We start from the raw sequence: 23,415 nt of genomic DNA, 5'->3' as shown, positions 1-23,415 counted from the left end.
GACATTCTGCAGAGGGGGAGGGGCGGTGCAGTAAGTACCGGTCGCGGCAGGGGACATTCTGTGCAGGGCTCCAGTCAGTAGGCAAGAGCTGAGCTTCCCTTCCAGCTGGAGGGCAGCAGCGCGGACTGTGTGCGCCTCTTTAGGCAACTTTTAAATTGTCCTTCTGACTCACAGCACAAAGCTTCAACCTGATGTCCCCTTTACTTCCGTTCTTTGTCAACAGACCTACTTTTGTGCCCCTCAACCCATGCTCCTTCCCATTTGGGCTCTTTCCCTCTCTTGATGAATCTCAACAGGGGCTGCACTTCCTAAACACAATTTAACCAAGCAATACTTTTGCATGGTTCGAAATTCAAGTTGTGCACAGTGGACTAGGCAGTGACCAGTCTTCCTCCCACTTTTTTCTGTCCACAACATTTTGTTTCCTGTAACAAACGGGTGTTCTGATTCTTTTTCATCTTTCCAGAGATATATTATACAAACGAAAGGATAATGAAGCTGTTTTTGTTGTCTGCAAATGCTTTCAGGTTTTTTTGGGTGAAAGTTGATATATTAATATTAATATGTTCCAGTATTCTGACACTTCCCGTTGGCACTTAGGAAGCATTTGCCCCTTCCTAAGACAATTGGACTCATGCAGGCAGAGTTGCGAGACAACATAACCGGGGCCACACTGCAGGGAAGGCGGCGGATTGCAAGTGTGAAGCCCAGGGTTCTCCCCTCCTTGCTCCGGTTGTGTGAGAAACTCATTTTCTGACTCCTGTCCGATATCCCTCATGAGTTCTCGGTTTGATCCCGATTCTGAATGTGAATGGTCCTTGAGCATTTCTATGAAATGCCTCCACAGTGGCCACTGGGAGGGGAGCGACCTCCACGCAGTGCCTGCCTGTCCGGGTGCTCCCAGGCCTTTTGTCCTCTGAGACAGAGCTGCCTTCTTACACGCAGCCCTCTTCCGCCGTGCAGCTCACCTCGATCTTAGCTGAGAAGATTGGTGGAGAGCAATTGAAGCAAAACGATGGTAAACTTCCCGAAACAACGTCCCCAGTAGTGGGGATTCCAGGTGTGCACCACCACACACAGCTAATTTTTGTGTTTTTAGTAAGAGACGGGGTTTCACCATGTTGGCCAGGCTGGTCTCGAACTCCTGACCTCAGGTGGTCTGCCTGCCTTGGCCTCCCAAAGTGCTGGGATTATAGGCGTGAGCCACTATGCCTGGCCTGTTAACGCTAACTTCTGAGTTACTCCTTCCCATTTCCTTTTTTGTATTCCTATTTGCAAATGCTTTGTATCCTTATATATCAAGATCATCTGTGATACTGACTGACTTAATTGGCATCTCCCTTTTGTTTTACAAGTGACGGCCAAAAAATGAGCAAACGGAAAAAGAATTATCCAGATCCAGTTTCCATCATCCAGAAGTATGGTGCTGATGCGCGCAGGTACAGACCGGTGCTTTGCCTTGTGTGTCTTTGTTGTTTTATATGTAAGCGTCTCCTATACTATTGGTCAGAATTGTTAGGTTTCGTTTATACTTAGGTTTTTAACAACACATCTCTGTTATGACTTGGGTGTTATGTTGGTGTGCTTGTTGATCTTCAACTCCCCAAATAGTTTTCTAGATGATAAAGGCATTTTTCAACCTAGAGGTCCGTTTGGGGAAGAGGACCTGTGTTGGGTGTTGGTCGAGCTGTCCAAGTCCTCCCCAGGCTAGATGTGGATTGCCTCTGCCTTCCTTCCTTTCTAGGTTCCCTGTCTTGTTGGTATTCGAATTCTCTTTCACCATTTATTTTAATTTTGTACCTACAGAGCCATGTGAGATATATCTATGCTGGAGCTAATATGTGTATGCTAGAGGCTGGTTGTGGTGCTGCCAGAGAAACAGAGCAGGACATGAGTTCTGTGTGTGGAGCAGGGACTTAAGATCAAGGAGGATTTTGCAGAGTGGGATAGAACATTCTGGGTAAAATGAACAGCTTTAGCATGGCAGTTCCTTCTCAGTACTCATTTTGAGTTTGTGGACAATCATTCAGTCCTAGACAGTTTTACTGTCCTTCTTTCCTGAGGTTTAAAGGAATTAAACCCTGCACTTGCTGACAAGGTTTTAGAATCTCTCTCAATTCTTAATTACTATTTGGTGCAGAGAAGTAATGTTTTCCTAAACTCTCTTCGGTTCACTCAAAAACATAATCGAGGACTTAATGTCGTACGTTGGTGCTTATGTTGAAAGTATTGCTGAAAATCAGAAATTCACACTGCCAGCAGTGTTTGGGATTTTTGTTATTTGTTTGTTTAAGTGATTGTAAAAGTTGATTTCCTTATAGTAACTTACCCCAATGTGCAAGTGTTTAACTGATTGTTCATTCCTAGGAAGAAGAAATAGAATTTCTCTCCAATGAGAACACAGTTAGAAAAAGCCCCAACATGACGGACCAGTGGATCCTGTCCTTCATGCGGTCTCTCATTGGCTTCTTTGAGACTGAAATGGCAGGTGAGTCTCTCTTGGTCTGTCCTCCCAGAACTACTACTCTCTTTGTAACTGCCCTTTTGGCATGTGTCTGTCTATAAACATAGTGGAAATATTGAGAGAGACAGAAAATTAAATAATTACTTCCTTTCACCTCTCAAATGTAGTTTTGTTAAGGCTTGTTAATTGTCGGGATGTCTTTGTTTCAAGGCCCCGGGGAATTCTGACCTGGCTCGGTGGCTCACACCTGTAATCCTCAGCATTTTGAGAGGCCGAGGCAGGTCACCTGAGGTTAGGAGTTCCAGACTAGCCTGGCAAACATCGGTGAAACCCCGTCTCTACTAAAAATATGTTAAAGAAAAAGTTAGCTTGCGATAGAGGCAGGGAATGTGTAATCCCAGCTACTCAGGAGGCTGAGGCAGGAGAATGGCTTGATGTCTCTGGACAGGGCTTGGTGCCGGGGGGCCTGGATCTCTGGATAGTTGTCGGTGCCGAGGGGCCTGGGACTGGGTAGGTGCCGGGGTCCAGTGCCTCTGGACAGAGGCAGGTCCTGGGGAGCCTGGGTCTCTGGACAGGGGTAGGTGTCGCGGGGCCTGCATCTCTGGACAGGGCTAGATGTGGGGTCCTGGACCGGGGTAGGTGTTGGGGTCCTGGGCCTCTGGACAGGGGTAGGTGCCGGGGCCTGGTTCTGTGGACAGGGGTAGGTGCCGGGGGCCTGGGTCTCTGGACGGGGGTAGGTGCCGGGGCCTGGGTCTCAGAACAGGGGTAGGTGCCGGGGTCCAGGGACTCTGCACAGAACTGGGTGCCGGGGGCCCTGGGTCTCTGGACAGGGGTAGGTGCCGGGGAGCCTGGGTCTCTGGACAGGTGTTGGTGCCGGGGTCCAGGGTCTCTGTACAGGGTAGGTGCCAGGGGCCTGGGTCTCTGGACAGGCGTAGGTGTCAAGAGTCCTGGGTCTCTGTACGGGAGTAGGTGCCAGGGGGCCTGGGCCTGGGTAGGTGCCGGGGTCCAGGGTGTCTGGACAGGGTCAGGTGCCGGTGGGCCTTGATCTCTGGACGGGCCAGGTGCCGGGGTCCTGGGCCTCTGAACGGGGGTATCTGCGGGAGTCCAGGGCCTCTAGACGGGGTAGGTCCCGGGGGACTGGGTTTCTGGACAGAGGTAGGTGCCAGGGGTCTTGGTCCTCTGGACGGGGTAGGTGCCGGGGGCCTGGGTCTCTCGACAAGGGTAAGTGCCTGGGGGCCTGGGCCTCTGGACAGGGGTAGGTGCCGGGGGGCCTGGGCCTGGGTAGGTGCCGGGGTCCAGGGCCTCTGGACAGAGGCAGGGGCCGGGGGCCCTGGGTCTCCGGACAGGGGCAGGTGCGGGGGGCCTGGGTTTCTGAACGGCGGAGGTAGGTGCCGGGGTGCCTGGGTCTCTGGACAGGGATAGGTGCCGGGCTCCATGGCCTCTGGATGGGGTAGGTGCAGGGGGCCTGGGTGTCTGGACAGGTGTAGGTGCCGGGGGGCCTTGGCCTGGGTAATTGCTGGGGTCCAGGGTGTCTGGACGGGGCAGCTGTCGGGGGCCAGGGTCTCTGAACGCGGGTAGCTGCCGGGGTCCAGGTCCTCGGCACAGGGGAGGTGCCTGGGGGCCTGGGTCTCTGGACAGGGGTATGTGCCGGGGTCCAGGGCCTCTGGGCAGGGGTAGGTGCCCTCGGGGGCCTGGGTCCCTGGACGGTGTAGGTGCTGGGGGCCTGGTTCTCTGGAAAGGGGTAGGTGCTGGGGGGCCTTGGTCTCTGGACAGGGATAGGTGCGCGGTCCTGGAAAGGGGTAGGTGTTAGGGGTCCTCGGCCTCTGGACAGGGTCAGGTGCAGGGGTCCAGGGCCTCTGGACAGGGGCAGGTGCCCGAGGGTTTGGGCCTCTGGACAGGCGCAGGTGCCGGGGCGCATGGGTCTTTGGACAGGGGTAAGTGCCGGGGGGCCTGAGTCTCTAGAAACTGGTAGGTGCCGGGGTCTGGGTCTCTGAACAGGGGTAGGTGCCAGGGGCCTGGGTCTCTGGACAGGGGCTGGTGCCGAGGAGCCTGGGTCTCTGGACAGGGGCAGGTGCCGAGGTCCAGGGCCTCTGGACAGGGCTAGGTGCCGGAGGCCCTGGGTCTCTGACCCGGGGTAGGTGCCGAGGGGCCTGGGACTTAGTAGGTGCTGGGCTCTAGGGCCTCTGGACAGAGGCAGTTGCCGGGGGGCCTGTGTCTCTAGACACGGGTAGGTACCGGGGTCCTGGGTCTCTGAACAGGGGTAGCTGCCAGGGTCCTGGGTCTCTGGACATGGGTAGGTGCCGGGGGCCTGGGTGTCTGGACAGGGTTAGGTGCCGGGGTCCTGCGTCTCTAGACGGGATAGGTGCCGGGGGCCTGTGTCTGTGGACAGGGTTAGGTGCCGGGGGTTCTGGGTTTCTTGACAGGGGTAGGTCCCGGGGGGCCTGCGTCTCTGGACAGGGGAAGGTACCGGGGGCCTGTGTCTCTGGACAGGGGTAGGTGCCGGGGTCCAGGGCCTCTGGACAGGGCTAGGTGCCGGGGGACCTGATGTCTCTGGACAGGGCTTGGTGCCGGGGGGCCTGGATCGCTGGATAGTTGTCGGTGCCGTGGGGCCTGGGACTGGGTAGGTGCCGGGGTCCAGTGCCTCTGGATAGGGGTATGTGCCGGGTTCCAGGGCCTCTGGGCAGGGGTAGGTGCCCAGGGGCCTGGGTCCCTGGACGGGGTAGGTGCTGGGGGCCTGGTTCTCTGGACAGGAGTAGGTGCTGGGGGGCCTTGGTGTCTGGACAGGGATAGGTGCGTGGTCCTGGAAAGGGGTAGGTGTTAGGGTTCCTCGGCCTCTGGACAGGGGCAGGTGCAGGGGTCCAGGGCCTCTGGACAGGGGCAGGTGCCGAGGGTCTGGGCCTCTGGACAGGCGCAGGTGCCGGGGCGCATGGGTCTTTGGACAGGGGTAGGTGCCGGGGGGCCTGAGTCTCTAGAAACTGGTAGGTGCCGGGGTCTGGGTCTCTGAACAGGGGTAGGTGCCAGGGGCCTGGGTCTCTGGACAGGGGCTGGTGCCGAGGAGCCTGGGTCTCTGGACAGGGGCAGGTGCCGAGGTCCAGGGCCTCTGGACAGGGCTAGATGCTGGAGGCCCTGGGTCTCCGATCCGGGGTAGGTGCCGAGGGGCCTGGGACTTACTAGGTGCTGGACTCTAGGACCTCTGGACAGAGGCAGTTGCCGGGGGGCCTAGGTCTCTAGACAGGGGTAGGTGCAGGGGTCCTGGGTCTCTGGACAGGGGTAGGCGCCGGTTTCCTGGGTCTCTGGAAAGGGTGGGTGCTGGGGGTTGGGTCTCTGGACAGGGGTAGGTGTTTGGGGATTTTGGTCTCTGGACAGTGGAAGGTGCGGGGTCCTGGGTCTCTCGAAAGAGGCAGGTGCCGGGTGTTTGGGTCTCTGGACAGGGTCAGGAGCCGAGGGGCCTTGGCCTGGGTAGGTGCCGGGGTCCAGGGCCTCTGAACAGGGGCAGGTGCCGGGGGTTTAGGTCTCTGGAGAGGGGCAGGTGCCAGGGGCCTGGGTCTCCGGACAGGGGTAGGTGCCGGGGGGCCTGGGTCTCTGCACAGGGGTATGTGCCGGGGGGCCTGGGTCTCTGCACAGGGGTAGGTGCCGGGGGGCCCGGGTCTCTTGACAGGTACAGGGGCCGGGGGGCCTGGGTATCCGGACAGGGGTACTCTGGCCAGGGTCCAGGGCATCTGGACATGTTCAGATGCCGCGGGCATGGGTCTTTTCACACGGGCAGATGCGGGGGCGCCTATGTCTCTGGACAGAGGTAGGTGCCGGAGGGTCTGGGTCTCTGGACAGGGGTAGATGCCGGCGTGCCTGGGTCTCTGGACAGGTGTAGGTGCCGGGGGTCCTGAATCTCTGGACAGGGGTAGGTGCCCGGAGCCTGGGTCTCTGGACAGGGGTAGGTGCCAGGGGGCCTGGGTCTGTGGACAGGGGTAGATGCCGGAGTCCATGGCCTCTGGACAGGGCTAGGTGCCGGGGTACCTGAGTCTCTGGACAGGGGTAGCTGCTGGGGGCGGGTGTCTCTGGGCAGGGGTAGGTGCCAGGGGTCCTGAGTCTCTGGACAGGGGAGGTGCCGGGGGCCCGGGTCTCAGGACAGGGGTAGGTGCCGGGGTCCTGAGTCTCTGGCCAGGGGTAAGTGCCGGAGGCCTGGGTCTCTGGACAGGTGTAGGTGCCGGGACGCCTTGGTCTTTGGATAGGGGTAGGTGCTGCGGGGCCTGGGTCTCTGGAAGGGGCAGGTGCCTTGGTCTCTGTATAGGGGTAGGTGCTGGGGGGCCTGGATCTCTGGAAGGGGCAGGTGCCGGGGCCTAGGTCTCTGAACGGTGGTTGGTGCCAGGGGGCCTGGGTCTCTGGACGGGTAGGTGCCAGGGGTCCTTGGTCTCTGGACGGGGGCAGGTGCCAGGGGGCCTGGGCCTCGGTAGGTGCCGGGTTCCAGGGCCTCTGGACAGGGAAAGGTGCTGGGGGGACGGGGTCTCTGGACAGGGGCTGGTGCCGTGGGCCTGGGTCTCTGAACGGGGATAGGTGCCGGGATCCAGGGCCTCTGGACAGAGGTAGGTGACGGGGGCCTGGGTCTCCGGACAGGGTAGGGGCTGGGGGCCTGGTTCTCTGGAAAGGGTTAGGTGTCGGGGTCCTGGGTCGCTGAACAGGGGTAGGTGCGGGGTCCTGAACAGGGGTAGGTGTTGCGGTCCTGTGCCTCTGGACAGGGGTAGGTATTGGGGGACCTGGGTCTTTAGACAAGGGTAGGTGTGGGGTCCTGGGCCTCTGGACAGGGGCAGGTGCCGGGGTCCAGGGCCTCTCGACAGGGGCACGTGGCGTGGGGCCTGGGTCTCTGAACAGGGGTAGGTGCCGGGGGCCTGGGTCTCTGGACAGGGGCTGGTGCCGGGGGCCTGGGTCTCTCAACGGGGGTAGGTGCCTGGGGCCTGGGTCTCTGGACAGGGACAGGTGCCTGGGGGCCTGGGACTCGACATGGGTAGGTCCCGGGATCCAGGGCCTCTGGATACGGGCAGGTTCCGGGGGGCCTGGGTCTCTTGACAGGGGCAAATGCAGGGACACCTGGGTCTCTGGACAGGGATAAGTGCTGGCTGGCCTGGGTTTGGGGACAGGGGTAGGTTCCCGGGGGAACCGGGTCTCTGGACAGGGGTACGTGCCGGGGTCCAGGGCCTCTGCACAGGGCTAGGTGCCGGGGGCCCTGGGTCTCTGGACAGGGTAGGTGCCGGGGGCCTAGGTCTCTGGACAGGGGTAGGTGCCTGGGGGCCTGGGTCTCTGGACATGGGTAGGTGCGGGGTGCTGGACAGGGGTTGGTGTTGGGGGACTTCGGCCTCTGTACAGGGGTAGGTGTTGGGGGACCTTGGTCTCTGGACAGGGGTAGGTGCGGGGTCCTGGGCTTCTGGACAGAGGCAGCTGCCGGGGGTTGGGGTCTTTCGACAGGGGCAGATCCCGAGGGGCCTAGGCCTTGGTAGGTGCCGGAGTCCAGGGCCTCTGAACAGGGGCAGGTGCCGGAGTTTAGGTCTCTGTACAGGGGCAGGTGCCGGGGGGGCCTGGGTCTGTGGACAGGGGAAGGTGCCGGGGGGGCTGGGTGTCTGGACAGTGGTAGGTGTCGGAGGGGCTGGGTGTCTGGATAGTGGTAGGTGCCGGGGGGCCTGGGTCTCTGGACAGGTGTAGGTGCCGGGGGGCCCGGGTCTCTGCACAGGGGTAGGTGCCGCGGGGCCCGGGTCTATTGACAGGTACAGGGGCCGGGGGGCCTGCGTATCCGGACAGGGGTACCCTGGCCAGGGTCCAGGGCATCTGGACATGTTCAGGTGCCACGGGCATGGGTCTTTTCACACGGGCAGATGCGGGGGCGCCTATGTCTCTGGACAGAGGTAGGTGCCGGAGGGCCTGGGTCTCTGGACAGGGGTTGATGCCGGCGTGCCTGGGTCTCTGGACAGGTGTAGGTGCCGGGGGTCCTGAATCTCTGGACAGGGGTAGGTGCCCGGAGCCTGGGTCTCTGGACAGGGGTAGGTGCCGGGGGGCCTGGGTCTGTGGACAGGGGTAGATGCCGGGGTGCAGGGCCTCTGGACAGGGCTAGGTGCCGGGGTGCCTGAGTTTCTGGACAGGGGTAGCTGCTGGTGGCGGGTGTCTCTGGGCAGGTGTAGGTGCCAGGGGTCCTGAGTCTCTGGACAGGGGAGGTGCCGGGGTCCCGGGTCTCAAGACAGGGGTAGGTGCCGGGGTCCTGAGTCTCTGGACAGGGGTAAGTGCCGGAGGCCTGGGTCTCTGGACAGGTGTAGTTGCCGGGACGCCTTGGTCTTTGGATAGGGGTAGGTGCTGGGGGGCCTGGGTCTCTGGAAGGGGCAGGTGCCTTGGTCTCTGTATAGGGGTAGGTGCTGGGGGACCTGGGTCTCTGGAAGGGGCAGGTGCCGGGGTCCTAGGTCTCTGAACGGTTATTGGTGCCAGGGGGCCTGGGTCTCTGGACGGGTAGGTGCCAGGGGTCCTTGGTCTCTGGACGGGGGCAGGTGCCAGGGGCCTGGGCCTCGGTAGGTGCCGGGTTCCAGGGCCTCTGGACAGGGAAAGGTGCTGGGGGGACTGGGTCTCTGGACAGGGGCTGGTGCCCGGGGCCTGGGTCTCTGAACGGGGATAGGTGCCGGGATCCAGGGCCTCTGGACAGAGGTAGGTGACGGGGGCCTGGGTCTCCGGACAGAGGTAGGTGACGGGGGCCTGGTTCTCTGGAAAGGGTTAGGTGTCGGGGTCCTGGGTCGCTGAACAGGGGTAGGTGCGGGGTCCTGAACAGGGGTAGGTGTTGCGGTCCTGTGCCTCTGGACAGGGGTAGGTATTGGGGGACCTGGGTCTTTAGACAAGGGTAGGTGTGGGGTCCTGGGCCTCTGGACAGGGGCAGGTGCCGGGTTCCAGGGCCTCTCGACAGGGGCACGTGCCGTGGGGCCTGGGTCTCTGAACAGGGGTAGGTGCCGGGGGCCTGGGTCTCTGGACAGGGGCTGGTGCCGGGAGCCTGGGTCTCTCGACGGGGGTAGGTGCCTGGGGCCTGGGTCTCTGGACAGGGACAGGTGCCTGGGGGCCTGGGACTCGACATGGGTAGGTCCCGGGATCCAGGGCCTCTGGATACGGGCAGGTTCCGGGGGGCCTGGGTCTCTTGACAGGGGCAAATGCAGGGGCGCCTGGGTCTCTGGACAGGGATAAGTGCTGGCTGGCCTGGGTCTGGGGACAGGGGTAGGTTCCCGGGGGGCCCGGGTCTCTGGACAGGGGTACGTGCCGGGGTCCATGGCCTCTGCACAGGGCTAGGTGCCGGGGGCCCTGGGTCTCTGGACAGGGTAGTTGCCGGGCGCCTGGGTCTCTGGACAGGGGTATGTGCCTGGGGGCCTGGGTCTCTGGACATGGGTAGGTGCGGGGTGCTGGACAGGGGTTGGTGTTGAGGGACCTCGGCCTCTGTACAGGGGAAGGTGTTGGGGGACCTTGGTCTCTGGACAGGGGTAGGTGCGGGGTCCTGGGCTTCTGGACAGAGGCAGCTGCCGGGGGTTGGGGTCTTTCGACAGGGGCAGATGCCGAGGGGCCTAGGCCTTGGTAGGTGCCGGAGTCCAGGGCCTCTGAACAGGGGCAGGTGCCGGGGTTTAGGTCTCTGTACAGGGGCAGGTGCCGGGGGGGCCTGGGTCTGTGGACAGGGGAAGGTGCCGGGGGGGCTGGGTGTCTGGACAGTGGTAGGTGTCGGAGGGGCTGGGTGTCTGGATAGTGGTAGGTGCCGGGGGGCCTGGGTCTCTGGACAGGGGTAGGTTCCGGGGGGCCTGGGTCTCTGCACAGGGGTAGGTGCCGGGGGGCCCGGGTCTCTGCACAGGGGTAGGTGCCGGGGGGCCCGGTCTGTGCACAGGGGTAGGTGCCGGGGGGCCCGGGTCTCTGCACAGGCGTAGGTGCCAGGGGGCCCGGGTCTCTTTACAGGTACAGGGGCTGGGGGGCCTGGGGGCAAGGAGGAAGGCCAGATCCTGTTGCCAGCTTCGGCCGGGGCATCAGCCCATCTCCCGATTCCAAGTTTCTGTTGGCTCTGCCAATCCCTGTGGCCCACAGGTTGGGGAGCGCTGGTACACAGAGAACACCTGCACCAGGCTCTGCACCTGCTCCGTCCACAACAACATCACCTGCGTCCAAAGCACCTGCAAACCCAACCGGATATGCCGGGCCCTGGATGGGGTGCTCCGTTGTCGGACCTCAGGTAAGAGGACCACGGTGATGGGGGGACCCCACAGCCCCGAGGCCAGCTGTCTCAACTCCCCAACAGACTCCCTGCTGCCTGTAGCACTTGGATTCAGATTTTGGCTTTTTTTTTTCCTTTTTGCTTTTTCTCAAGAGGGGAAAGTTTATTGCGGGTTGGATACACTTGTAAAAGGCAAAATCTAGCAATGAGAACGAACTAATGAAGAGCTCCGGGTGGGAAAGGTGACCTCCAACTGCTGAGAAGGGGGCCTTGGGGCTCACCCAACCTTCCCCTGTAGCGGCCACCAACTTAGATGGGGTATTACAAATCCTTTCTGGGGCCGGACACGGTGGCTCACATTTGTAATCTTTGCACACTTTGGAAGGACAAGCCTGGTGGATCAGTTGAGACTGGGAGTTTGAGACCAGCCTAGCCAACATGGCCAACGTGGCTAAACCCCATCTCTGCTAAAAATACAAAAATTAGCCAAGCACCATGGCGGGTGCCTGTAATCCCAGCTACTTGAGAGGCTGAGGCAGGAGAATCCTTGAAACCAGGAGGCCGAGGTTGTAGTGAGTGGAGATAGCACCATTGAACTCCAGCCTGAGTGACAAAACTCCATCTCTAAATAAATAAATAATAAATAAATAAACAAATAAAATCCTTCCCTGGAGGCTGGGCGTGGTGCTCACACCTTTAATCCCAGTGCTTTGGGAAGCTGAGGTGGGATCACTTGAGGCCAAGAGTTGAAGACCAACCTGGGCAACATAGCAAGACCCCATCTCTACAAAAAATAAAAACTAAAAAATTGAAAATAAAAATTAAAGACCTCACACCTGTAGTCTCAGCTCCTTGGGAGGCTGAGGTGGGAGGCTGAGGTAGGAGGATCTCTTGAGCTCAGGAATTAGAGTCTGCAGTGCACTATGATCTTGCCACTACACTCCAGCCTGGGTAACAGAAGAAGACCCTGTGTCTTAAAAAAAAGTTTTTAAAAAAATTAGTTGAACAGGGTACTTCATGTCTGTAGTCCCAGCTACTCTGGAGGCTGAGGTAGGAAGATTGCCTGAGCCCAGGAGTTTGAGGCTACAGTGAGCTATGATCATGCCACTGCATTCCACCCTGGGTGACAGAGAGAGACAGTGTCTCAAAAAAGAAAAAAATAATCCTTCCTCTGAAGAATCATGCTCCCCTCCACCCATAAACCTCATGCCTCCCAGCCTTGGCCCCACGGTCTTTTTTTTTTTTTTTTAATTTTCTTTTTGAGACAGAGTCTCCGGTGCTCAGGCTGGATGCAGTGCACAATCTCGACTCACTGCAACCTCCATCTCCCTGGTTCAAGTGATTGTCCTGCCTCAGCCTCCCAAGTAGCTGGGATTACAGGTGCACATCACCACACCCGTAGTTTTTCTGCATTTTTAAAGTAGAGATGGAGTTTCACCATGTTGGTCAAGCTGGTCTCATACCAGCCCTCCTGGGCCTCCCGAAGTGCTGGGATTACAGGCGTGAGCCACTGGGCATGGCCAGACCTGGGGTCTTGACACTTTTCTGGAAGGCAGGGGAACCCAGGACTAGTTTCCCAGGGACCCTGTACCTGCCAGAGGGAGGGCCACAGCCTGGCTGTCTCTCTGTCCTCCCAGGTATGGGAGTGTGTCAGCTCCCAAATGAGTCCCACTATGTGAGCTTTGATGGCAGTAACCATTCTATTCCCGACGCCTGCATTCACATCCTGGTGAAAGTGTGCCACCCCGCCATGGACTTGCCCTTCTTCAAGATCAGTGCAAAGCATGAGGAGGAGGAAGATGGGACTGAGGCTTTCCACCTTCACGAGGTCTACACTGACATCTACGGTGCCCAGGTCACCCTGAAGAAGGGCCACCATGTGCTGGTGAGGAGGGTGTGGTGACCGGGGTTGGGAGGGAGTGCTGGGGAGGGGACTCCAGTCCCTCCTCCTACTGACTGTCACTGCCCTTCTGTTTAGATCAACAGCAAACAGGTCACCCTCCGTGCGATCTCCCAGATCCCCGCAGTCAGCGTCAAGTCCAGCAGCATCTACACGATTGTGAACTTCGGGATTGGCGTGCAGGTCAAGTTTGATGGGAATCGTCTCTTAGAGATTGAAATCCCCACAACCTACTATGGAAAGGTGAGGAAAACATCTGGCTCTGTTCACAGGGTAGGCAGCACCAGGAAGACTGGTGGGTGGCAGGGGTGGGAGGCAGTGTTCACATCCTGCCTGCCCAAAGAGGCCACTCCTCAGGGTGGAGCAGGGCAGCAGAGGAGTGTGCCTTTCTGTGTAGGATGGATGAGGATGTTCCCAGGAAAAACCACTCTCGGCTGGGCATGGTGGCTCATGCGTGTAATCTCAGCACTTTGGGAGGCTGAGGCAGGTGGATCATCTGAGGTCAGGAGTTCAAGACCAGCCTGGCCAACATGGTGAAACGCTGTCTCTACTAAAAAGAATAATTTTAAAAAATTAGCCAGGCATGGTGGTGCGCGCTTGCAATCCCAGCTACTCGGGAGGCTGAGGCAGGAGAATCGCTTGAACCCCGGAGGTGGACGTTGAAGTGAGCCAAGATTGTGCCACTGCACTCCAGCCTGGGCGACAAGAGCAAAACTCCATCTCAAAAAAAAAAAAAGAAAGGAAAAGAAAGAAAGAAAAACAGGTCTCGTGCTTCCCCAGCACCGAAAAACCACTCTGCCCACCCAGGTCTGCGGCGTGTGTGGGAACTTCAATGAGGAAGAGGATGAACTGCTGACGCCCAGCGATGAGCTAGCCCAGAGTCACAGCGAATTCGTGAACAGTTGGAAAGATAAGGACATTGACCCAAGGTAGTGGTCCCTTGAGACCCTCCAGCTTTTCTCTTTTCCATCCCTCCCTTCCCCCTTCTCCCTTCCTTCTTTCATTGAGATGGTTTCACTCTGTCACCCAGGCTGGAGTGCAGTGGCATGATCTTGGCTCACTGCAACCTCTACCTCCCGGGTTCAAGCGATTCCCCTACCTCAGCCTCCTGAGTAGCTGGGATTGCAGGCACCTGCCACCATGCCTGGCTAATTTTTGTATTTCATAGTAGAGATGGGGTTTCACAATGTTGGCCAGGCTGGTCTCAAACTCCTGACCTAAGGCAGTGTGCCCGCCTCGGCCTCCGAAAGTGCTGGGGTTATAGACATGAGCCAACTCATCTAGCTTTTCTTTTTCATTCTTTCTTTTTTTTTTTTGAGATGGAGTCTTGCTCTATAAGCCAGGCTGGAGTGCAGTGCCACAGTCTTGGCTCACTGCAACCTCCACTTCCTGGGTTCAAGCAATTCTTGTGCCTCTACCTCCCGAGTAGCTGGGATTACAGGTGCATGTCACTGTGCCCCATACTCGGCTCGGCTAATTTTTGTATTTTAGGTAGAGAAGGGGTTTCACCATGTCCAGGCTGGTCTCAACCTCCTGAGCTCAAGTGATGTGCCCACCTCAGCCTCCCAAAGTGCTAGGATTACAGGCTAGAGCCACCTCACCTGGTCACCCCTCTAGCCTTTCATAGCAACGTGACATGGGGAGCTAGACTATAGGGTACACCTGGGGCACGAAGACCAGAATGTTTACTTTTTCTTCTTCTTCAATTTTTTTTGTGTGTTTTGAGACAGACAGAGTCTTGCTCTGCCACCCAGGCTACAGTGCAATGGCATGATCTCAGCTCACGGCAACCTCTGCCTCTTGAGTTCAAGCGATTCTCCTGCCTCAGGCTCCCGAGTAGCTGGGATTACAGGCACAAGCCAGTACGTCAGACTAATTTTTTTATTTTTAGTAGAGATGGGGTTTCACCATATTAGCCAGGCTGGTCTCGAATTCCTTGACCTCAAGTGATCCACCCGCAGTGGCCTTCCAAAGTGCTGGGATTACAGGCCAGAATGTTGCTTTGTGTGTCTGATTTGAGGGTGATGGCTTCTGGACGTTTTGGGGTGATGTGTGTTATTAATCCATCTCAAGGCTGCTAGAACCCGGTTAGAGAAACATGAAAGTCTTCCTTTCCTTACTTAGAAACCTTGGAGGAGGGGCAGGAGCAGTGACTCATGCCTGTAATTCCAGCACTTTGGGAGGCCAAGACTGGAGGACCACTTGAGTCCCGGAGTTTGAGACTAGCCTGGGCAACATAGCAAGACCCCATCTCTACAGAAAAAAAGAAAAGAAAAGAAAAATAATCAGGTGTGGTTAGTCCTAGCTACTCACGACGCTGATGCAGGAGGATCCCCTGGGCCTGGGAGATTGAAACTGCAATGAGCCTCGATCATGCCGCCATACTCCAGCCTGGGCAACAGAGCGAGAAGGAAAAAAGAAAAGGGAACCTGGAAGGAGACAAGGCCAATGGAAGTTGGCCAAAGCTCAGACCAGCTTCCCTGTGAACACCAGAGGGACTAGGAGGGTGAGGAGTCCCTGAGAACTCTCTCTGGGTCATTTGGGAGCACCAGATCATTATCATAGGACCAGGCGTGGCAGCTCAGGCCTGTAATCTCAGCACTTTGGGAGGCTGAGGCGGGTGGATCACTTGAGGTCAGGAGTTCAAGACCAGCCTGGCCAACATGGTGAAACCCCATCTCTATTAGAAATACAAAAATTAGCCTGGCTTGGTGGTGGGCGCCTATAATCCCAGCTATTCGGGAGGCTAAGGCATGAGAATCACCTGAACCTGAGACGTAGAGGTTGCAGTGAGCCAAGATTGCACCACTGTACTCCAGCCTGGGCCACAGAGTGAGTTTCTGTCTCCAAGAAAAACCAAAAACAAAAACATTGGCCAGGCGTGGTGGTGGGCGCCTGTAGTCCCAGCTACTCAGAAGGCTGAGGCAGAATAGCTTGAACCTGGGAGGGGAGGTGGAGGTTGCAGTGAGCCGAGATCACGCCATTGCACTCCAGTTAGCCTCAGCGACAGCAAGACTGCCTCTCAAAAAAAAAAAAAAAAATTCGTGTCGTAGCAGGGGGACAGCTGTCCCTAGGTTGATTCCTTTCTTTTTCCTTCAGTTGTCAGAAACTCCTGGTGGATGAGCAGCAGATCCCGGCGGAACAGCAGGAGAACCCAAGTGGAAACTGCAGGGCGGCCGACCTCCGCAGGGCTCGGGAAAAGCGTGAGGCAGTGCTGCGGGCTCCCGTGTGGGCGCAGTGCACCTCCCGCACAGACCTCACACCCTTCCTGGTGGGCTGTACGAACACCTTCTGTGAGTTCGGAGGTCACCACGCCCTCTGCGAAGCTCTGCAAGCCTTCGGGGCCGTCTGCCAGAGCCAGGGGCTCAAGCCCCCACTCCGGAGAAAGAGCAGCTTCTGCCGTGAGTGTGCCCCGCGGTCACCCCCAAACCACTCCCAAACCCCATTTCCCTGTCTGCTTCCCTGAGAACTCCATCACCCTCCTTCCCGTTTCCTCCTGATTCAGCCCTCATTGACTGTTTGACGAGGACTGTTTTTTAATTAATTATTTATTGATTGATGTAAATTTTTTTGCCGGACGTGGTGGCTCACACTTGTAATCCCAGCACTTTGGGAGGCCGAGGTAGGTGGATCACAAGATCAGGAGATTGAGACCATCCTGGCTAACACGGTGAAACCCTGTTTGTACCAAAAGTGCAAAAACAACTTAGCTGGGTATGGCGGAGAGTGTCTGTAGATCCAGCTACTCAGGAGGCTAAGGCTGAGAATCGGTTGAACCCAGAGGCTGAGGTTGCAGTGAGCTGACATCACGCCACTGCACTCTAGCCTGGCAACAGAGGGAGACTCTGTCTCAAATGCTGGGCGCAGTGGTTCATGCCTGTAATCTCAGCACTTTGCGGGGCCAAAGTGGGTGGATCACCTGAGATCAGGAGTTCAAGACCAACCTAGCCAACACAGTGAAACCCTGTCTCTATAAAAAACACAAGATTGGCTGGGCACCGTGGCTCATGCCTGTAATCCCAGCACTTTGGGAGGCTGAGGCGGGCAGATCACGAGGTCAAGAGATCGAGACCATCCTGGCCAACATGGTGAAACCCCGTCTCTACGAAAAATACAAAAAAATTAGCCGGGCATGGTGGCACATGCCTGTGGTCCCAGCTACTCGGGAGGCTGAGGCACATGAAGCACTTGAACCCGGGAGGCAGAAGTTGCAGTGAGCCGAGATTGCGCCACTGCACTCCAGCCTGGTGACAGAGCAAGACTCCGTCTCAAAAAAAAAAAAAACCCACAAAATCGGGCCGGGCGAGGTGTCTCATGCCTGTAATCCCAGCACTTTGGGAGGCCGAGGCAGGCGGATCATGAGGTCAAGAGATCAAGACCATCCTGGTCAACACGGTGAAATCCCGTCTCTACGAAAAATACAAAAAAATTAGCCGGGCGTGGTGGCAAGTGCCTGTAGTCCCAGCTTACTTGGGAGGCTGAGACAGGAGAATCGCTTGAACCCAGGAGGCAGAGGTTGCAGTGAGCTGAGACCACACCATTGCACTCCAGCCTTGGTGACAGTGAGACTCTGTCTCAAAAATAAAGAGACTTGAGCTTGTTATAGAGTGAAGAGTGAGGATGCCTCTTCTGGTTAGGAGGATGGTGGCCTTGGGGCCTGGCCTGCTGGAGGGCCCTTTGTTTCCTGTCTTAATGATTCCCTCCTCCAGGGAACTACAATAACAACAGCTTGGATGACAGCCTGCTCCCCGATAGAAAGCTTGCAGGCGATTCTGTGCGGCTGGGGGCGGCCTGGAAGTTACCCGAATCCTCTGAACCTGGGTGAGCTGGGGGTGGGAGAGCCAGGCAGGAGGAGCTGAGCCTGGGGAAGAGCCTCGGGCGGCAGCTTGAAAGTGTCCGCTCTCCCTCCGTGCTATACCTCCCTACTGGCAGAAACCAGCCATTCTCTCCCGTTTAGTGTCTCTGAGCTATGAGTTGGTAAGAAGTTCTGACGTCCCACACCCACGCCTGCTGATTTCTCTCATGTTTAGTGATCCCTTTGGAGGGCCCATTTGGGAAGTCCACCGTGAGGTCTAGCCTTTTTCCTTCCTGCTGCGTCTCCTGGCCTTCCTACTTGAGGGCAGCATTTTGTCCTCTTCTCCCGCATCCCTCTCTGTTCCTGTCCACTTTTTGTTTTGTTTTGTTCTGTTGTGTTTGAGGCAGAGTCTTGCTCTGTCACCTAGGTTGGAGTGCAGTGATACGATCTCAGCTGACCAGATTCAAGTGATGCTCCTGCCTCAGCCTCCTGAGTAACTGGGATTGCAGGCGCCCACCACCACACCCAGCTAATTTTTGTATTTTTAGTAGAGATGAGGGTTCACCATATTGGCCAGGCTGGTCTCAAACTCCTGACCTCAGGTGATCCGCCCTCCTTGGCCTCCCAAAGTGCTGGGATTACGGGTGAGAACAACTGTGCCCCGCCCCTGTCCACTTTTGTTTTTGTTTGGGAGACAGTTCCTCAGGCCCTCAGTCTTTTCTTTGAGACAGAGTCTTGCTCTGTCGCCCAGGCTAGAGGGCAGTGGTGCAGTCACAGCTCACTGGAGCCTCCAACTGCTGGGCTCAAGCCATCCTCCCACCACAGCCTCCCAAGTAGCTGGGACTACAGGCACATGCCGCCACGCCCGGCTAATTTTTTTTTTTCTTTGAGACAGAGTCTTGCTCTGTTGCCCAGGCTGGCGTGCGGTGGTGAGATCTTGGCTCACCACAGCCTCTGCCTCCTGGGTTCAAGCAATTCTCCTGCCTCATTCTCCTGGGTAGCCGAAATTATAGGCATGTGCCACCATGCACAGCTAATTTTTGAATTTTTAGTAGAGACGGGGGTTTCATCATGTTGGTCTGGCTGGTCTCAAACTTGTGACCTCGTGATTCACCCACCTTGGCCTCCCAAAGTGCTGGGATTACAGGTGTGAACCACCACACCCAGCTGTAGTTTGGCTAATTTTTAAAAAGTTTGTGTATAGATGGGATCGGGGGCTGGGGGACTAGGGTAGGGATAGCATTAGGAGAAATACCTAATGTAGATGATCGGGTGATGGATGCAGCCAGCCACCATGGCACGTGTATACCTATGTAGCAAACTTGCATGTTCTGCACACGTACCCTAGAACTTAAAGTACAATAAAAAAAATTTTTGTGTAGAGATGGGATCTCACGATGTTGCTCAGGCTGGTCTTGAACTCCTTGTCTCAAGCAATTCTCCTGCCTTGGCCTCCTGAAGTGCTGGGATTACAAGCATGAGCCTGTAGCCCTCAGTTTGTATCCTCTCCTCATTCAGCTGCTTCCCTGTGGGTGGCAAGCCCTCTAGCTGCCAGGAGAACAGCATGGCAGATGCCTGGAACAAGAACTGTGTGATCTTAATAAACCCTCAGGGTAAGACATGTCCCTGCTGGCCCTTTTTCCTCCCTGAAGGACAGGAGGCTGGGGAGGGAGTCTGGTCAGGGAGGGAGAAACAAGACCAGAAACGTAGAAAGGCACGAGGAAGGCAAACGGGAACACATGGGCAACCAGCAGTCACCTTCTTGGGACCTGTGACTGGCTGGTCTGTCTTTGTGTCTCAGGCCGTAGATAAATCTGGGATTTTTTTTTTTTTTTTTTTTTTTTTTAACATGGAGTCTTGCTTTGTCACCCAGGCTGGAGTGCAGTGGCACAATCTCGGCTCACTGCAGTCTCGGCCTCCCGGGTTCAAGCCACTCTTCTGCCTCAGCCTCCTGAGTAGCTGAGACTACAGGTGTGCACCACCATGCCTGGCTAATCTTTATATTTTTAGTAGAGATGGGGTTTCAGCATATTGGCTAGGCTGGTCTCGAACTCCTGACTTTGTGATCTTCCACCTTGGCCTCCCAAAGTGCTGGGATTACAGGTGTGAGTCACCACACCCTGCCTTTTTTTTTTTTTTTTGGTATTTAAAATGTTTTAATAGAGATGGAGGAGTCTCACTATGTAGCCCAGGCTGGTCTGGAACTATGGACCTCAAGGGATCCTCCCACCTCAGCCTCCCAGGTAGTTGGGATGACAGGCATGATGAGCCACCACGCCTGGCTGTTTTTCTTTTTTCTTGTTTTTTAGAGACACGGTCTCACTCTGTTGCCCAGGCTGGAATGCAATGGTATGATCACAGCTTACTGCAGGTTTGAACTCCTGGGTCAAGTAGTCCTCCTGCCTCAGCCTTTGGAATAGCTGAGAACACAGGCATGCACCACCGTGCCCAGCTAATGTTTTTTTTTTGTTTTGTTTTGTTTTTTCTTTTTGAGACAAGAGTCTAGCTCTGTTACCCAGGCTGGAGTGCAATGGCGCGATCTTGGCTCACTGCAACCTCTGCCTGTTTGGTTCAAGCTGTTCTTCCACCTGAGGTTCCCGAGTAGCTGGGATTACAGGCCTGTGCCACCACATCCAGCTAATTTTTGTATTTTTAGTAGAGACAGGGTTTCACCACGTTGGCCAGGCTGGTCTTGAACGCCTGACCTCAAATGATCTGCCTGCCTTGGCCTTCCAAAGTGCTGGGATTACAGACGTGAGCCACTGTGCCTGGCCTAATTTTTTTTTCTTCAAAGTGCATGAAATGAACTAAGTTATTAATGTTTTGTACAGATGGGGATGTGCTATGCTGCCCAGGCTGGTCTTGAACTCCTGGGCTCAAGTGATTCTCCCATGTTGCCCTCCTAAAGTGCTGAGGTTACAGGCGGGAGCCACCACACAAATCTGGGTTTTGTTTGTTTCGTTTTTATTCAGACAGGGTCTTACTCTGTCGCCTAGGTTGGAGTGCAGTGACACAATCATAGGTCATTCTACTGCCTCAGCCTCCCGAGTAGGGGGCTACAGGTGTGCGCCACCATGCTTGGCTAATTTTCGTATTTTTTGTAGAGACAGAGTTTCACCATGTTGCCCAGGCTGGAAAATCCAGGGTTTTTTTGTTTGTTTGTTTTGAGACGGAGTCTCGCTTTGTTGCCCAGGCTAGAGTGCAGTGGCGCCATCTCAGCTCACTGCCACCTTTGCCTCCCAGATTGAAGAACTTCTCCTGTCTCAACCTCCCGAGTAGCCTGGACTGCAGGCACACGCCACCATGCCCCCCTAATTTTTGTAGTTTTAGTAGAGATTGGGTTTATGTTGGTCAGGTGAGTCTCGACCTCCTGACCTCAAGTGATCTGCCCACCTTGGCCTCCCAAAGTGCTGGCATTATAGGTGTGAGCCACTGTGCCTGGTGGGAAAATCCGGGTTTTGATTGAAGTGGATGTCCAGTCAGCCCCAGGGAAGCCACATGGCCCTGCTCCTTCCTGGCCCCTCCCCTGGCTCACCTGCCTTCTCTTTTCCTGCAGGACCCTTCTCTCAGCGTCATCAGGTGGTGCCCCCTCAGTCCATCTTCGCCAGTTGTGTGCAAGGCCAGTGTGGGACCAAGGGTGACACCACGGCCCTGTGCCACTCCCTGCAGGCCTACGCATCCCTGTGTGCCCAGGCTGGCCAGGCCCCTGCCTGGCGGAACAGAACCTTCTGCCGTGAGTGAGCTGGCACCTCTTCCCACAGCCCGCAGGAGCCCTCCAGAGCCCTGCCCTCCCTTTCTTCCTCTAAATTCTTTTTCTTTTTGAGATGGAGTCTCGCTCTGTTGCCCAGGCTAGAGTACAGTGGCATAATCTTAGCTCACTGCAACTTCCACCTCCTGTGTTTAAGCAATTCTCCCACCTCAGCCTCCCGAGTAGCTGGGATTACAGGCATGCCCCACCACACCTGGCTAATTCTTGTATTTTTGGAGGACACAGGGTTTCACCATGTTGGCCAGGCTGGTCTCAAACTCCTGACTTCGTGATCCGCCACCTTGGCCTCCCAAGGTGCTGGGATTATAGGCGTGAGCCACTGTGCCTGGCTTCTTCCTCTAAATTCTGTGCCTCTGCCCTTCTCTGCACAGCCTGGCTCTCAGTGGACACATTTTGCTTCCTCCATCCCCATTCCAGCCTCTCTGCAAGCCCAGCTCCATCTTCTACGGATCTCCCAGGGCCCTCCATTGCATTCTCACCTTCCCCAAAGTTCTGCCTTTATTTGGTTAATGTCTCCTCCTGCTTTTACCTGGGCTGGGCTCGTTCCCTTCCTTTCTTAACCAGGAACTCCTTTTTTTTTCTTCAAAGTTGTGGCAAATTTGGGAGGCTGAGGCAGGAGGATCACTTGAGTCAAGGAGTTCAAGACCAGTCTGAGAAACACAGCAACATCCTCATCTCTACAACAAAATTAAGGAATTTGGCCAGGCGTACTGGTTCACGCCTTTAATCCTAGCACTTTGGGAGGTCAAGGTGGGCGGATCACTTGAGGTCAGGAGTTGGAGATCATCCTGGCTAACATGGTGAAACCCCATCTCTACTAAAAATACAAAACATTAGCTGGGCATGGTGGCAGGTTCCTATATTATAATCCCAGTTAATCAGGAGACTGAGGCAGGGAAATTGCTTGAACAAGAGGCAGAGGTTGCAGTCAGGCGAGATCAGATCAGTGCACTCCAGCCTGGGTGACAAGAATGAAAAAAAAAACAGGAGTGAAAAACAACAAAACAAAATGTTGTGAATGGATGATGGTAATGGCTGCCCAGCAATGTGAATGTGCTTAGCGCTGTTGAAGCGTACATTTAAAAATGGTCGGCCGGGCACGGTGGCTCACGCCTGTTCATCCCAGTACTTTGGGAGGCTGAGGCGAGCAGATCACCTAAGGAGCCAGACCCTGTCTAAAAAGGCTTATGGGAAACAGAAAACATTGCAAGAGGTAGGGGTGGCACTAAGGCCTTGGAGTCCCTGGAGGTGAGAGCCTCCTGGAGGGAGAAGCGGACACACCTAGCGATTTAGAGAGATGAGGTCCCTTTGGGTAGCAAGCGACGTCCAAAAGGGAGTGCCCCTGAGTCCCCACCCTTCCTGTCTCACATCCCTGCACCCAGAAGCATCTAACCCGGTGACCATCCTATTGGGACTGCTGGTGCCTGTGGTGGTTGTAGTACTAGCAGTGACCAGAGAGTGCATTTGCAGAACAAGGAGAAAGAGGTGAGTTCTGGGAAGGGGAGAGGAAAGGCGGGTAGGGTGTGCAAACGGGGGAGCAGCCGGGCCCGTAAAGGGCAACTCGGGGAACCATGTCTGTTCCCCTCCTCCTCCTAGAGAGAAAACGCAGAGCCAGGAGGGAGACGGACTGGCCAGGCTGGTGGACACAGGTGAGAACCGACCCCACAGCCTGGAACGCTGGGGCCTGGGGTCTCCTCTCCTCTCACACACGGTTGTCTTGCTTTCTCCTCAGATATCGCTCTGGACTGTGTCTTTTAAATTGCTCAGTTGTGAGTTGTCTTCAAACAAGAAGATTAAATAAATGTATGTATATTTGTTTATTTGAGACAGGGTCTTGCTCTGTTGCCCAGGCTGGAGTGAAGTGGTGCGATCAGAGGTCACTGCAGCCTCGACCTCCTGGACCTCCTGCCCTAGCCTCCCTGGTTGCTGGGACTACAGATACATGTCACCATGAGAGCTAAATTTTATTTTTTTTTGTTTTTGTAGAGACAAAGGGAGGTCTCACTATGTTGCCCAGGCTGATCTCAAACTCCTGGCCTCCAGCGATCCTCCCACCTTGGCCTCCCAGAGTACTAGGGTTTACAAGCATGAGCCAGGGCATCTGGCCAAAAATACTTATTTTTGTTTTGGTTTTTTGTTGAGACGGAGTCTTGCTCTGCCACCGAGGCTGGAATACAGTGGCGTGATCGCTGCTCGCTGCAATCTCTGCCACCTGGGTTCAAGCAATTCTCCTGCCTCAGCCTCCCGAGGAGATGGGATTACAGGTATGTACCGCCTCACCCAG

General features: G+C 56.3%; 1 protein-coding gene across 2 annotated transcripts in view; it reads left to right on the top strand.

Moving 5' to 3' along the window:
* Positions 1 to 23,415, top strand: part of LOC135271871 (zonadhesin-like) — a 162,183-nt gene extending 138,768 nt beyond the window's left edge. Inside the window, exons 3-8 of one of the 2 annotated variants that reach the window (XM_064369894.1) lie at positions 1,356 to 1,439; positions 2,368 to 2,488; positions 20,919 to 21,095; positions 22,514 to 22,616; positions 22,728 to 22,780; positions 23,274 to 23,415. In XM_064369894.1, the coding sequence (XP_064225964.1) occupies positions 2,422 to 2,488; positions 20,919 to 21,095; positions 22,514 to 22,616; positions 22,728 to 22,780; positions 23,274 to 23,317 (444 nt within the window). In that variant the 5' untranslated portion in view covers positions 1,356 to 1,439; positions 2,368 to 2,421 and the 3' untranslated portion in view covers positions 23,318 to 23,415. Of the gene's footprint in view, positions 1 to 1,355; positions 1,440 to 2,367; positions 2,489 to 20,918; positions 21,096 to 22,513; positions 22,617 to 22,727; positions 22,781 to 22,863; positions 22,952 to 23,273 lie in introns of those variants that run through there. The other variant, XM_064369895.1, reaches the window with a different exon arrangement.

The sequence above is a fragment of the Aotus nancymaae genome, unplaced genomic scaffold (genome assembly GCF_030222135.1).
Source record: "Aotus nancymaae isolate 86718 unplaced genomic scaffold, 86718_ANA_hifiasm-v0.15.2.pri h1tg000094l, whole genome shotgun sequence".
NCBI lineage: Eukaryota > Metazoa > Chordata > Mammalia > Primates > Aotidae > Aotus > Aotus nancymaae.
Note: the sequence above shows the minus strand (reverse complement) of the source record. Positions and strands in the feature narration are given on the sequence as shown.